Raw genomic sequence first — 14215 nt, 5'->3', positions numbered from 1 at the left:
CATTTGAGAGCAGATAACCAAAAAGGAAAAACCGAACAAAACCAACAAGCAAAAAAAACCCTGTAATTTAGAGATCTACATTGTGATTGTCATTTTATGCATTGAAGATACCTACAGTGTTATTTTGACTAATCATAGCTTCTATTGTCTTGGAAAACATTTTTTTACTAATGAGTTTTGGCTAGTAGAAGTTGTAATTAAAGATAAATCTGATATATCTGATTTTATACCAGATATAATTTTAACTTCAGATATCTCAAATTACAATTTTACTACTGGTAATTAAACTAGAGATATCTCTAACTAGACTGTGTCTAGATTCTGAAGCATTATTCTTGTCCCTCACTTGTTTTGTTTTTTTTCTGGTTACAATCAGGAACATCAGCAGAGCTCATTCAGACATGTACACTCTCCAAATCACTTGTGGCATATATGAGATTGTTGAGTAAAGTAATTTTTTTAAAAAACAGTTTACTACTGTTTTGATTATTCAGCATTATTACTCGGCATTCGTTTTGATGTTGCCTTACTGAGACCACCTATTATGATATCCTTGTTTTACTTTTATGTGATGTGGACAAAATAGTTTTGGCTCAATCCAGATTAAATGATTAAAAAGTTTACTGTACATGGTTTTGCCCATAGCAGATGTTAAATGTGGGTAAACAGAGGATGTCTGTCTTTCATCTTCTCAGTTTTTTCTGTTTATCCGATGATCTGAAACAAACAAAGTAAAACTATACGTTCCTGAAGCACATTCATAATTGGTTTATTATAAATACAGTAGAGCTAATGAAATGCACTTACGTCACTGATCCAGCCGATGTATGCAGACACACGAGTGAAGACCGTTGTCTTCTTGTAGTCTGCTGACACGAAGCTGGTCACACCATGAACAACGTACTGACCGCTGACCAAACAGTTCAGAGGACCACCAGAATCACCCTAAAACCAGATTACAGGAGCTATTTTGAGACACTGAAACATTTTACCGCAGTGCAGAGTAACGGTTTATGATTTGTTTGATGGAGAAACAACCCTCCAACAAAAAACAACCCTGTAGGTCGATCGTGCAAGCAAATTATTATGATTTATATTTACACCTGAACACCTAAACCTACGCCTTACAGAAATCATGATCTATAGTGCAAATTTTATGATTGAACCCATTATCCTTAATAGTACAAAACATTAATATGAAAATGTCCTGACAAACAACATATATGGCTGTATTGGTTGGAGGACAGGCTGCTTTGAGGGTGTTTTCTCACATGACATCCAGCTAGGGTGCCATCACCAGCACAAACCATGTTGTTCTTCACGGTGCTTCCCCACCAGTCGCTAAGAGTGCAGGTATTGTAGTCGACCACAGACAGAGAGGCCTCTTTCAGCTCAGCAGAGATCGACCCACCACCTGCATGAAGATCACATCCATGAAATGACAGAGAAACCAACAATTACATACCAGCGATTTCTGGCAATATCCTGGCAAATTTGTGCTATTTAAAGTCAAACTGACTGGATGTGAGGCCCCAACCGGTGATGAGGGGTTGTTGTGGGGCAGAACCTCTCCAGAAGGTGGCAGGGTGGCTGGCTGCACATACGAGTTTAGAGTGGCGAAGAAGAGCTATATCATATCTGAAAAACAAAGAGCAGACATCACCGTCTGCATTTTTGATGCTAGGGGCTGCTCAGATGGTCATTGTTGCAATAAAAAAAACGACACAATACCCACTGTAGAGAGGGAGACTCAAAATATTGATCAGAGTTGTCAAGTATGTTTAGTCACATATTTCACGTTAAAGCAATTTTTAATTGGTTATACATTTGTGTAGGATGTGTATTTGTCAGAACTGCTCTTTGTGTACAGTCGTGTATACCTATTGATACAAACTTTGTTTGTTGCATTAAAGTTGTATATTGCTGATATAGTGATGTGCTTTGTATAAAATTGTCATTATTTTGTTTACACACCCTGAAGACAAACTGTTGCTGTTCCAGTTGGGGTGGATGTAGACACGGCTGACGCTCATGTACTGTTCACGACCCTCGTGGGTGGTGACATCGTGGTCACCCAGAACGACACGCCTATTCCTGGAGCTGCACAGATAACACATTCACATAAACACAGGTAGAGTCAAGAAACATTAGCTGGTTATGCACCAATAGCTCGTTTAAAAGTTGCTAAATTTTCAGAGGCTAGTCAATTTTGCTCACAGACAAAAAAGGATACAATCAGGCAAACTGGAAGTTTTAAAATGTTTTGCAAACACTTTGAAAGTGAATCGTCTGTGTCAGTCGTGTGAAAGTGGGCATATCCCAGGACATCCTCAGAACTCAACTCAATCATAAAATGAAAAGGTGCTTCAGAAAGGCTTCAGGTCTCAGGAAATAATATTCTGAGGTGTTATGCCATTTTGTCTAATGACTGAAAGGGATTGATGACTTTCATTTTATGAATGAGACCAAAATGTACAACGTATAGTTGCTTCAGATTCACACTCATGTTATCAGTTTTTGACAAGTTTATGTTAGTATTTTCTCCTGATCGTTAGCAAGTTGGACTTGCTAATCCAAGGACTGTAGGTTTCGATTCCCATTACTGGCAGGAGTTGGAGTAAATGAATATTCACAACAGCACCTAACCTCCAATCGTTCCCTGGCCCTTGTAGCAAAAATGGCTGCCCACTGAGCTGAGGGTGTATACTTTCACTAATCAGGGCTCCTAATGTGTGTGCTGACTTGGATGGGATAATGCAGAGGACAAATCATGAGTATGGGTTACTATGCTTGGCAGTCACTTCACTTATTTCTTATTTCTTCGTCTAGATAAAGAACACCACAGATTCTTTACGTGTCAACGCAGTGGGCGGCTGTCATCACCTATCCTGGTCTGATCAGAGTCCCACCACAGGTAAGGTAGTAGTAGCCACCCTCCAGGTACTGGAGAGAGATCTGAGAAAGAGACAGTGATTTCAGTTAGAATTTGAGAACAGTAGAACAGTAGAAACTTATTCCATTCCAAAATGTTCTGTTGCATGTTCAAAATGCACTGTTCGTTCCAAAGGTGGGACCTTCAGAACACAAAGTAGGGTGTTTCAAATGAAATCTGAGTGATTTGTGAAGTGATCCCAAATTAAACTGCCCCAATTATGGATTTTTGACTATTGCCTGAGGTGTGAATAAATAATGAATGAAAAAATGAATTTAAGTAAATAAATAAAAACAAAAACATTGGAACATTAACAAACATTGCATCAAATAAAATCGACTAATCATCCCAGATTCGAATGATTAGAAAATAAAGTGTTTTACCTCGCATGCATGTCAACTTATTGTTGGGGACTCTCAAAATTAAAACATGAACCTTTCATAACCTATAATAGAGGCACTTCAAATGGTTTATCTTTTAAAGCGATAATGTCTCAATAATGTTGGATTACAATTTTCTTTTGTTAGTGGGATTTAAAAGGATTTCAGTTGAGTTGTTAAAGGTATTGTACCATCCAGGGCCAGGAGTTGGGTTTTGCCACCTGTCCACCAATAACCCTTTCCCCACGGGCTAGATCCTCCAGATATCTGGGCTCAGCCAGGGCTGGACACAAAAGCACACTTAGGGTTTTAGTTTAAACACATATAGATTTTAATTTTTTTTTTACATCTGGAAAATATGCATTTGTTAACTTGGAAAACTCTATACTACATTTGAGTGATTCTGAGGAAAAGTGTCTTACCCAAGGTTGCCAGCACGCTCAGTAAGAGGATCCTCAGCATGTTTTCAGTCTGTCTGAGATTTTTATGCTCTGAAACTTTTCAGCGCCCATATATATACTGCAAACATCGGACGGAACAAGTTGTCCTGATGCCCACAGGTGTGTGAATAGCACAGATATCACCACTGCCAAGGCCAATGTGCCAGTTGTGGAATAAACTTGTTTATCTAGCTCAAGGGTTGGCCAATTTTTGTCCATGAAGTAATCAAATTCAAAATTACACATTCCACCAATAATTTACTTACCAGTCAGGCATTATAAAGTGACACCTACGATTTATGAAAACTGACACCAACCATTTAAAAGTGTGCTGGATCTTGACATTGGCTCTTCACAATGCAGTGTAGGCTAGGTTTGTTAACATTATCATTCACTTGTTACTACTTAATTAATAAACTTGCGTTACATTTACATTAAATCATTTACCAGACATTTGTATCTAATGTGAGTCTAATGTAGTTTTGTTAATAATTGTCACACTCTGGTAAAGGAGACAAAATCTGGATGCTGGCAAAGAAGGGATCTTATTGAACACAGGGCTTCAAGCCTTCAAGAGAACATAAATTAACTGAGTATATCTTTTAGTAAGCAGTTCAAAAGGGTAAGAATAAAGTTATTTCTTAAGAGAGTCTTTCGAGGAAGGTAGGCAGACGGAGAGACGACCAGAGCAGAGTGTAACCTTGAGATCAGCCAATGAAGGAATGGAGTGAGTGGGTTACATGGCGTGAAGGTCAGTGGCTGCAGGTGCGGGAGATTAGTACTGGTGATAGTGAGTGGGAAAAGGTAGGAGGATCGTTGGATGAAGGAAGTGACAATAATAAGCAAAAATAATTAAAAGTAGAAGCATCAGCAGAGAAGAGTCAATGTAAAGGGCAGTGGAAGCAGTGTTGGGAAACGTTACTTTTAAAAGTAACGCATTACAGTATCGCTTTACTCCTGATAAAAGTTACTAATTAGGTTACTTAGGTTACTTATGTGACATTACTTTGCTTTACATTTTAAATATGAGCAGGGCCTGATTGTTTAATATAATTGTTTTATCCAAATTTAAAAGCCTTTTCATACCAAAAAGTGTAACGAATAAACCTCAGGCTGAAGAAAGAGTCTGTACGGTAGAACGCAGAAAAAGAAAGTTGAACGCTCTTTGTGATAAAAAAAAAATTTGATGAAGCACGAATGTTAGTTTATCTGAAGTAATTTTTGGACTAGATATTTTCTTGTTAATTAAAAAGTAATGCGTTACGCAGCTTGCGTTTCTTTAAATGCATTACCGTTTTAAAGAACACCAGATTCTGGAGGACACGCAAGTCAGAAGTAGTGGTAAAGGTGCAGAACCAGTGGTTGTTTTTTAGGCAAACACCAGAACCTGATACAAGCGGCTGTTGGTAGCCAGTGCAAACTGATGCTCTTTTCTTCTCGATAAAGACTAATCTCGCTGGTACATTCTGGATTGGTTGCCAAGACTTGATATTACCTTATTACCTTCTCTTCCTATTGCGTATTTTGTATTGTAGGCCGCCTGTCCTACACCTTTTCCACAGTGCAAATATGCTGACAATAATTTTATTTTCAGAATCAGATAGAGAGGGAAGAATGTTCTGGTTCATGCAAACAGCAGGTGGCAATGAAGATGCATTTAGTTTGAAGTCCGCTGTAAAGAAGAAAACGGTTCCCAAGCACTTCACTGTCCTCATTTTGTTGAGCGTGGGATATGCGATAAAGTTATGAAAGTTACGGAAGTTATTATTCGAAAAACCTCACACACGACCTTTGATGTGTAAAATGATGTCATAGCTATACATGTTTATATAATACACCTTTGATATGTGTAAATGTTTTATTATAAAATCATATTTAAACGTGAGTAAATGTCTGCGACGATGTTTAATATAAAACAATGTAGTTATATTAGATGTGTGTAGCTAATTTGTAGTTTATTAACCTATCGCGCTATTTGCATTTTAACGGTCGCGTGCAATCACAACTAAATAAACTCGATACTACTCCAGTCCGAGTCTATTCAGCGTCGTTATATTTTATTCATAGTTTTATATTGGTGGGTGTATTTCCTCTCCACCTCCTTCAGAAGTGATGTAAGTTCCTCCATGCCGTACGTGGAGCCCTGGACGTGTTGGCTAGTTTCTATTTGGAATATCTCTCTTATAACGGAATGCCCTCCGAAGTGAAGTCCACCTCCAAGAACACTAACTGTCGACGGAACGCACGGAAGTAACCGCCATTTAAGTCGTTCGCGCTGCTATTGCAGATTTTGGAAACGTCAAACTTAAACGAAGCTCTCATAAATCGTCGTGTTAATTTATTTAGTCGTTTCAGCGATTCAGATTTCTCTGTTGTTATTGTGAGCATTGCGTTAGCTGTCTGTCGGGAGGGTGTGGTTCACCGACGAGTATTAATAATATCCATGGAAATCTGATTTGGTTGAAATCGTCAACAATATGACTTTCAAGATATTTCTGTCTTTGTTATTAATGCGCGGTAAGTTTCTCTTAGACTTTCAGTTTAACATTTGGCACCGGAAACAGTTCAGCGTTCACTGGCTCATTTGTCTGAAAATGCACAGTACTACAAGAAAATGAATTAAGATGGTTTTGAATTATTATTATTTATGGGTTTACTATTTAATCTGTTACTATTTAATTTGTATTAAATATGGGAACATATAAGGAAGTGTCCAACAATGTAGATGTAAACTGAATGTTTTTAATTGTTTTTGGGTAATTATTCAGCTCTACCCCTTATTTGTCCAAAATCCAAAAATGCTATACTATCTGTTTTATTATTATATATTAATATTATCATTATTATATACATACAGCATGTTATTGTCTTATGAATGTATGTTGTGTTTATAGGTCATATTTGGAAAAAGTGTCTACTAAATGAATACATGCTCAACGGTACGTAGAAGCAGTTAATCTCTAAAGCTTTCTGTTCCTCAGGGGTGTTTGGTTCTGGAGATGATGAAGTTTTATCAGCGATGGAGGAGATTCGGTCACTCTAAACATGAATCTTACCCAAGTACAGGGATTTAATCTGATACAGTGGAGGTTTGGAGGTGAAGGATCCAGCATTGCTAGAACCGATGGAGATGATTTCTCATATACTAATGACGAGATATTCAGAGACAGACTACAGCTGAATCAGACTGGATCTCTGACCATCAAGAACATGAGAACCAAACACTCTGGACTTTATAAACTACAGATCGACCACAGCAGTGGGACATCAAATGCTAAATTTTTTGTTGCTGTCTATGGTGAGGATATCTATATTTGTAATAATAAAATGTAGATGTTGCTTCTAAACTGAGATTGAGCATAAAGCCAGGAAAATATTATTCATACTGTGTTCAACGGTCTTACAGAATCATAGCATCATAGACTTTGCATTACATTGTTTTGTAAAACAAAAATTCAATGCTTTGTTATTCTGCATATGCTTTATGTAGTATTATAATATATATATATTAATCAACTGTAAAACTTCATAATTCTTCGAATAAGTCTTTGAATTTGTTTCTTGTAGAGTCTCCATCCGTTATTGATGTTGGTGAAGCTCAAACAAAGAGCGTGTCTGTGAAAGAGGGAGATTCTGTTACTCTTCAGACTGATGTTAATGAACTACATGGAGATGAGCTGATAGTGTGGAGGTTTGGAGGAGAAGGAAAACTCATAGCTAAGAGTGATATAGAGACCAATGGCTTATCTTTAAACACTGATGAGAGATTCAGAGACAGACTGCAGCTGAATGATCAGACTGGATCTCTGACCATCGAGAATATCAAAAACACAGACTCCGGACTTTATACAGTGAAGATCAGCAGCAGCGAACAGATGAGAAACAGGAGATTCATTGTTAATGTCGGTGGTGAGTAACTCAATGATTGTGAGTCTGTGACGGGAAAGACTCGTAATGAGGAAACCTCCCTTTAAAAGAACAAACTTCAGTGAACAATGAGGCCTTACTGTAACTTTCAGAGTACAAAACTTATAATAGTCTTAGATCAAACACATTCATAATGACAGTGTCTTTATCATTACAGCATCAGATCTTCACTCAGGTTATATAGCGCTGATGTTTAGTGTTAGTTATAGATCGGACACATCTGTTTTTATCGTTTCAGGTTCAGGTGTGTCTTCCGGTGCTGTAGCAGGGATATCTGTTGCTTTCCTGCTGGCGATTTTAATTGTTGCTATTTACTATCGCTGCAAGATCTCTAAACTAAAAATAAGACAATGTAAGTATTACACTTGAAACAGCATGAGAAAAATCACTATATCAGAATCTTCTCAAGTCATTGATGGTTTGTGTGCAGTTATACATAGAAAGAAGGATATGATAGTAAAGGAGGGAGAAGACGTCACACTTCACACTGACGCTAATATAGAGGCAGAAGATCGGATCCTGTGGACGTTTGAAGCTCTAGGTGCTCGTATCGCTGAAATCAGAGAAGGTACCAGAGAGACATTTGATGGTGGTGATGGGAGATTCACAGACAGACTGATGCTGGATGAGACTGGATCCCTGACCATCAGAAACATCGAGATTAAACACAGTGGAGTCTATATACTACAGATCAAGAAATGTCACATGATGAGTTGGCTCTCATACAAAAGATTCACAGTTTCAGTCAATGGTAAGCATCTCCTGTCTTTTACTGTAATATTGACAGTACTTTTAATATTTTTTTCTACAGGTAATTCCGCTTGAAATTGTTCAGAATCCATTCAGAGTTTATTTAGTTTTGCGGTTATCAGAGCAGAAACAAAAGCTGCTTCTTTCTGCAACACTTTCCTCTCCTTTTGTGTGTTCATATTCAAATTGCATGAGCTTATTTCGCAATATGGCTCCGTTCACACAGCGCAGATATCCGTATTTTCTTTACAGGTGTGAGTCTCAAAATGTCTCGTTCACACAGCAGTTTACAGTTGAGTTTAGAATATGAACGTGCAACAGGAGTCGCTCAGCTGATGACACTCAGCTTATTCTCCTTTACTGTGGGTTACCCCAAAAAACTTACAGTGACAGAGAAATAAGCTAGGTGTCATCTGAAAGTTTTAGATCTTGTCCGTTTTTCACCCAGTCTGCTCCAGTCAGTTTTGTGTTCTGCACGATTCAAACACTTCGCTCTCCAGTCACCACCCAAATTTTCTGTCAGTTAATGAAGATTTGACGGATGAACTCTTGTCTTGTCAGAAATAATACTGATAATACTTCGGTCAATGTCGCTATGGTTACTGGTAAGGAATACGGGCTTGACTCCTGCTGCTCGTTCATACAAACAGAAATCGAAACACGACTGTAAACTGCTGTGTGAACAAGACATTTCGAGACTCACACCTGTAAAGAAAATTTGGTTGTCGATCCTGTATTCTGCTGTTGTGTGAACCCTGCGCATTAGACCGTTATATCAGAAAAAGACCATACTTACTTTAATTGTGTCTTTTATACAGCATTTCATCTTCGTTTAGCAGTGTAAGGAGTATTGCATCACCTGAGTGATCAACCTCTAGAAATGTCAAATACTGACAAATAATTCAAATGCTCTTGATCTAATCTAGCTGTTGTATTTGTCTCTTTCTATGAAGGAGGACTATATCGGTGATGGAGGAGATGATCTCACTCTAAATTCTGATTTCGATTTAAACAAAGATAAGCAGATAAAGTGGTTGTTTGGAGATCAGTGCATGAGAGCTCCCATAGCTGAGATCAATGTAGAGACCGGTGAGATCTTTCCGTTCGAGGGTAAAGCTGACGGGAGATTCAGAAACAGACTGAAGCTGGATCATCTGACGGGATCTCTGACCATCAAGAACACCGGACCTGAGCACTCTGGATACTATGAAATCCAGATCGAACACGACAGAGGGACCACATTCAGGATGTTGATGGTTTCTGTCAGTGGTGAGTAGCTCAAGTCAGAATAATAAAGATCAATGCGATAGTTCACACCAAAAATGAAAATTTGCCATGCGTTCTTTAATGAAGGTGAACTTTTTTTATTTTTAGCTAAAACTGTGGTGATTGATACAATGCATGACAGCACTGTCAGCTGCTAGCGATTGATATGTGATTACAACTAAACATTTTTGATCGTTGAATACTTTACAACATAGACGCTTTTGGATTTAAATCTTTACAACAAAATGAAGTGCAAACAAAACAAAACTACGTTTAAATTCTCTTTAGTAACAACACACTATGCTGCTCACGGCACACACTTGATCTAATGCCAACATCGTATTTCTCTGTTTCTATGCCGTGTCCGTCATGAGCGAAGAGAGGACGATATCGGCGGAGGAGGGAACAAATGTGACTCTAGAGATCGAAACACAGAAGGATGATCAGATTCTGTGGATGTTCGAGCTGAAGAGACTCTCGTGGCTCAAATCAAAGGAGAGACCAGAGAGACACGTGATGTTCCTGATGAGAGATTCACAAACAGACTGAAGCTGGAAGAGTCTGGATCTCTGACCATCAGAAACATCACAGCTGAACACACCGGAGCCTATAAAGCCCAGATCGTCAGCCGCGGAAGTGTCTCATACAAGAAATTCAAGGTTGTTATGCTTGGTAAGTAACTGTTTTAAACGAATTAATTTAAAAGTGAAACGAACACATTTCTTCATTTCTCTTCTGCTCTGACGTACAGCGGAGTATGTGCCAGTGAAGAAGGGAGATGCTGTTACGCTACACACTGACTCCAAAACACAGAGAAACGATCAGATACGCTGGATGTTTGGAGAGAAAACTCTCCTCGCTGAAATCAAAGAAGGGAGCGGAGAGATCTCTACATATGATGATGTTCTTAACGGGAGATTCAGAGACAGACTGAAGCTGGACGAGCGGACCGGATCACTGACCATCACTAACTTCACGACACAACACACTGGACTCTACACGGTGAAGATCAACAGAAGCGCAGAAACCTACAGAAACAAGAGTTTTGATGTTTTTGCCAGAGGTGAGTGTCTCCGGTCAGTTTAATAATGACCACAGCTCTTCCTCATACAGTCTGCTTTTTATCTGCAGGTGAAATTATTAAAGACCAGACCATTTATTTAGACCAGAACACTGCCTTTCTTCTTCTCTGAAATGCAGCAAACTGATAAAACAGCATCTAAAATCTTAGAAATTTCAAAGGGCTGTGCAGAATGACAATATATACTGTGACATTCAATATAATGTAAGTATTGTTGGAGATTTTGACATTTTAATTTTTTATCACAGTAAGCAAATATATCTATGTAGTATAGTGATACTTAAAGTTATTGTCCCGATACAGTTAAAATAAAACATGCCTGAATAAAAAAAACTATTTTGTGATAAGTCCTAAAGAAAATCTTGATCTCCTGATGTTTTCTTGTGTTTCTCTGTTCCTATGTGCCGCTGTGACGAATGAAGTTTCAGTGATTTCAGAGGAAAAGGAGGTAAATGGTAAGATTCTGTTGAATATTTTCACTTTAAAACGATCTGATGAGTGTGTTGTGACTTCATTCTGTTGATTTATTCATATTTGAAACGCAGTGTAAATGAAGGTAAATGAGTTCCAAATATAATAAATATCATGTTAATTTTTTAGAAAAGTGCGTAAGCTGTATTGAAACCATTAAATGAGTCAAATGCCATTTTTGTATAAAATATATCTCATATATGAGTGAATCTCTTTTTAGTTCGTTATTGTCTCTGTATTTTCTGACTGATTCACAGAAAATGAAGTGAAGTCTGATGGAAATCATCTGAATGTATGAAGACTGAAATCATCAACACAGAAATGAAGAAATGAGCCGTGTACTCACAAATATCATATAGCTTTTAGAAAATATAGTTTATCACAGCATTTCTCTAACCACTGTATGTGCTGCTTTATGTAATAAATAACACTAAAATAGATGTTCATCTATGAGTTCGGATCATGTGTAGAAATTCATCAGACTATGAGACGATTCAGAAACATCTTTGACCATCAATGACCATCTGACACTTGTGTTGAAACTAACCAACTAACCAAGTTAAGATTTTTATTGTTTTGCTGTTAAATTGTAAATGCTGTGCATTTTTCTACTGATAAATTAACATCAATGCAATCCAAAAGATATGTTATGAAGTGAATCAGATGTAAATGTAAAAGAGAATTGTGTGTAAATGTGAATTTAGAGTGTCTTTTTATTCAATGTTGAAGCACTTCAATTAGCCTTTGAGTTTAAAAGCTAAGCATTTCTGTTATCTGGTGCACGTTTATTAGCTGTTGTAATGTTACATGATAAAAATATATAAGTAAAACTTATGGAAGGACTTTTTTGTGAAATGTTCATACTAACGTTAATACTCCAGATGTATCTGGCCAGACACAGTTTAGAAAAAAACATCTTAAAAACTAAAAATACCTTCTAGTTCCATCAGACAATCACAAACTACTCTGAAGATGAAACGGCACTACAAAATCATAACTATATGCTTCATGGGGTTATGGACCCATACTAAATAATAGTGTGTGTTTTTTGCTATTAAAAGTGACTTATGCTTTACAAAAGTCAGGACAAGTGCTGCGTTTTGCTCAAGCCAAGAAAGGGCTTTATAGATGCACTTTATTTTAATGAAAACCATATGGCAGTAAAAAAAAAAAAAAAAAAAAAAAAGCACTCAAATAAAGTAAAGAACTCAAATTTATATACAGGCCTTATTGCTATAATTATTGCTATAATTTATATACTTTTTCCTCAAACAGTGATTTGTTTATTTTTTGAAAACTTTAAATTAGCATTTTTAGTGATTAAAATTAAAAGCATTTTCTCCTCATCTTGTGCATCTGATGTCATAAACCAGAACGGCAGCAACAGCCACGCCCACCAGAGCCGAGGCGACCAATCGGATCACAGATTCAGTAGAATCACACCAATGGACGTGAACTTCTGGAGGAAACGGCAATAACAAAATAGGATTGTGACAAGTGTGAAGTAATTTCAAATGAAATAGAAAAATAGCGCGGGACATACAGAGTGGAATTCCCCCGTTTTGTAAAATAAATGTTAACACTTTCTATGAAGCCCGTATTTATAAGGGGATTTTTAAAGGCGTTATAATGATGTATATATGTGTGAGATAATATCTCATGAATAATCGTAAAAACAATTATAATATTTACTTATTTGTGATAAAGCATATGATTATTTATAACACACAATAAACACCATATTAAATCTACTCCATTTAATGGACTATATCACATATTGACAGTGTTTATTTAAGATTTGCAGAGTAACTAGCATCTTGTGAGTGGTGAGGTGTTTCCTGTGAAGCTTATACTGATGCTAATGTGAGCTAGCTTATACTTTCAACTCCGAATTAAATGCTATTTTTATTATATCAACCTAAGTGTATTAGTAGACTTAGGTAGGGTAGGTAGAGAATGTTCACATTCGCAAAAGTATCTTATACTCACTAAACGAATCGTCAAAATAAAGTGTTAGCATATATTTAGCAGACACACTACTAATACTAGTTACTTAGCAGCTGTATAAAGGGTAACATCAAAATACTCAAACTGATATTATAAAAAAAGAACAGTATATAGCAAATGGCTGTTTGAGGGAAAAAATGCATTGTTATTATTATCACATCTATAAAGTAACAATTAAAATGGCAAGATATGAGACTTATAATGCATTATAACTTAAGTGGAAGAATCGTGTTCATTGTGTGCTATAAATGATCATACTGTTAAAAGCTATAACCACATATAAGAAATGTATAATATTATATCACTTTTTTATGAATATTTTAAAATGATACAACATATTAAAACATATTAAGGCCTATAATGCATTATGCATTTGTTACAATGCCTTAAGAATACATTTATAACGTATTATTATAATTGCAGGCTTTGTAGAAAGTGTTACCAAATAAATATATAACCAAAAGTGTTTAGTTTACATTTAAGCCTGGTAAAGTGGCCTATGGGTATAATATAAAACTGCTAAAGAAATACTAATAGAAAGAGAAAAAAACTGTGGTAATATTCAGTAAAAGCATACAGTTTAAAAAACATGTAATACCAACACAGTCTCACGACCAATTCGTAGATATTTTACGAGGTGGCTAATTCGTTGTAATTTGTACAAGGGTAGGGTTAGGTGTAGGTCATTCTTATGAAAATTCATTCGAATTGTGAATTTGTAAAATACATGTGTTTTAACAAAAATTTATCATGTCGTATGGTTTTGTAAGAATTAGCCACCTCGTAAAATATCTCACAGAATTGCCATGGGAACGGGCTGGTAATACATGCTGGTCAACGTAATGGATGTCTAACCATCTGATCTCCTCCATTGAAATACAACAGTGGGTCCTAAGCTTTATCCAATGGAAAACAAGTTTAAATAAATGTGTGAAAAACAAAAATATTTCCACTCACCATC

General features: G+C 36.7%; 1 protein-coding gene and 1 pseudogene across 2 annotated transcripts; one reads left to right on the top strand and one right to left on the bottom strand.

Moving 5' to 3' along the window:
- Nucleotides 1-367: 367 nt before the first annotated feature.
- On the bottom strand, nucleotides 368-3843 carry LOC122327530 (annotated as a pseudogene).
- A 2029-nt stretch (nucleotides 3844-5872) lies between these two features.
- Nucleotides 5873-11687, top strand: LOC122327410. 2 transcript variants are annotated; one of them, XM_043222759.1, is made up of 10 exons: nucleotides 5873-6269; nucleotides 6734-7050; nucleotides 7320-7661; nucleotides 7918-8031; nucleotides 8110-8430; nucleotides 9382-9698; nucleotides 10075-10367; nucleotides 10447-10758; nucleotides 11199-11231; nucleotides 11505-11687. In XM_043222759.1, exons 2-6 carry the CDS (start codon nucleotides 6798-6800, stop codon nucleotides 9420-9422), a joined length of 1071 nt encoding a protein of 356 aa, XP_043078694.1. In that variant the 5' UTR covers nucleotides 5873-6269; nucleotides 6734-6797; the 3' UTR covers nucleotides 9423-9698; nucleotides 10075-10367; nucleotides 10447-10758; nucleotides 11199-11231; nucleotides 11505-11687. The 2 variants fall into 2 exon arrangements, with proteins under 2 accessions (XP_043078694.1, XP_043078695.1); XM_043222760.1 differs by lacking the exons at nucleotides 11199-11231; nucleotides 11505-11687 and adding an exon at nucleotides 10827-11190.
- Nucleotides 11688-14215: the final 2528 nt, after the last annotated feature.

The sequence above is a fragment of the Puntigrus tetrazona genome, chromosome 22, assembly GCF_018831695.1.
Source record: "Puntigrus tetrazona isolate hp1 chromosome 22, ASM1883169v1, whole genome shotgun sequence".
Classification (NCBI taxonomy): domain Eukaryota; kingdom Metazoa; phylum Chordata; class Actinopteri; order Cypriniformes; family Cyprinidae; genus Puntigrus; species Puntigrus tetrazona.
The sequence above is the reverse complement of the archived record's forward strand: the minus strand, read 5'-3'. Positions and strand labels throughout refer to the sequence as shown.

Excerpts from the sequence above, each read along its gene's own strand:
- LOC122327410 (XM_043222759.1), top strand. The coding sequence starts at position 6,798 with ATGAATCTTACCCAAGTACAGGGATTTAATCTGATACAGTGGAGGTTT. Across the intron at positions 7,051-7,319 it reads ATTTTTTGTTGCTGTCTATG|AGTCTCCATCCGTTATTGAT; the intron begins GTGAGGATATCT and ends TGTTTCTTGTAG. Across the intron at positions 8,431-9,381 it reads ATTCACAGTTTCAGTCAATG|GGAGGACTATATCGGTGATG; the intron begins GTAAGCATCTCC and ends TCTTTCTATGAA.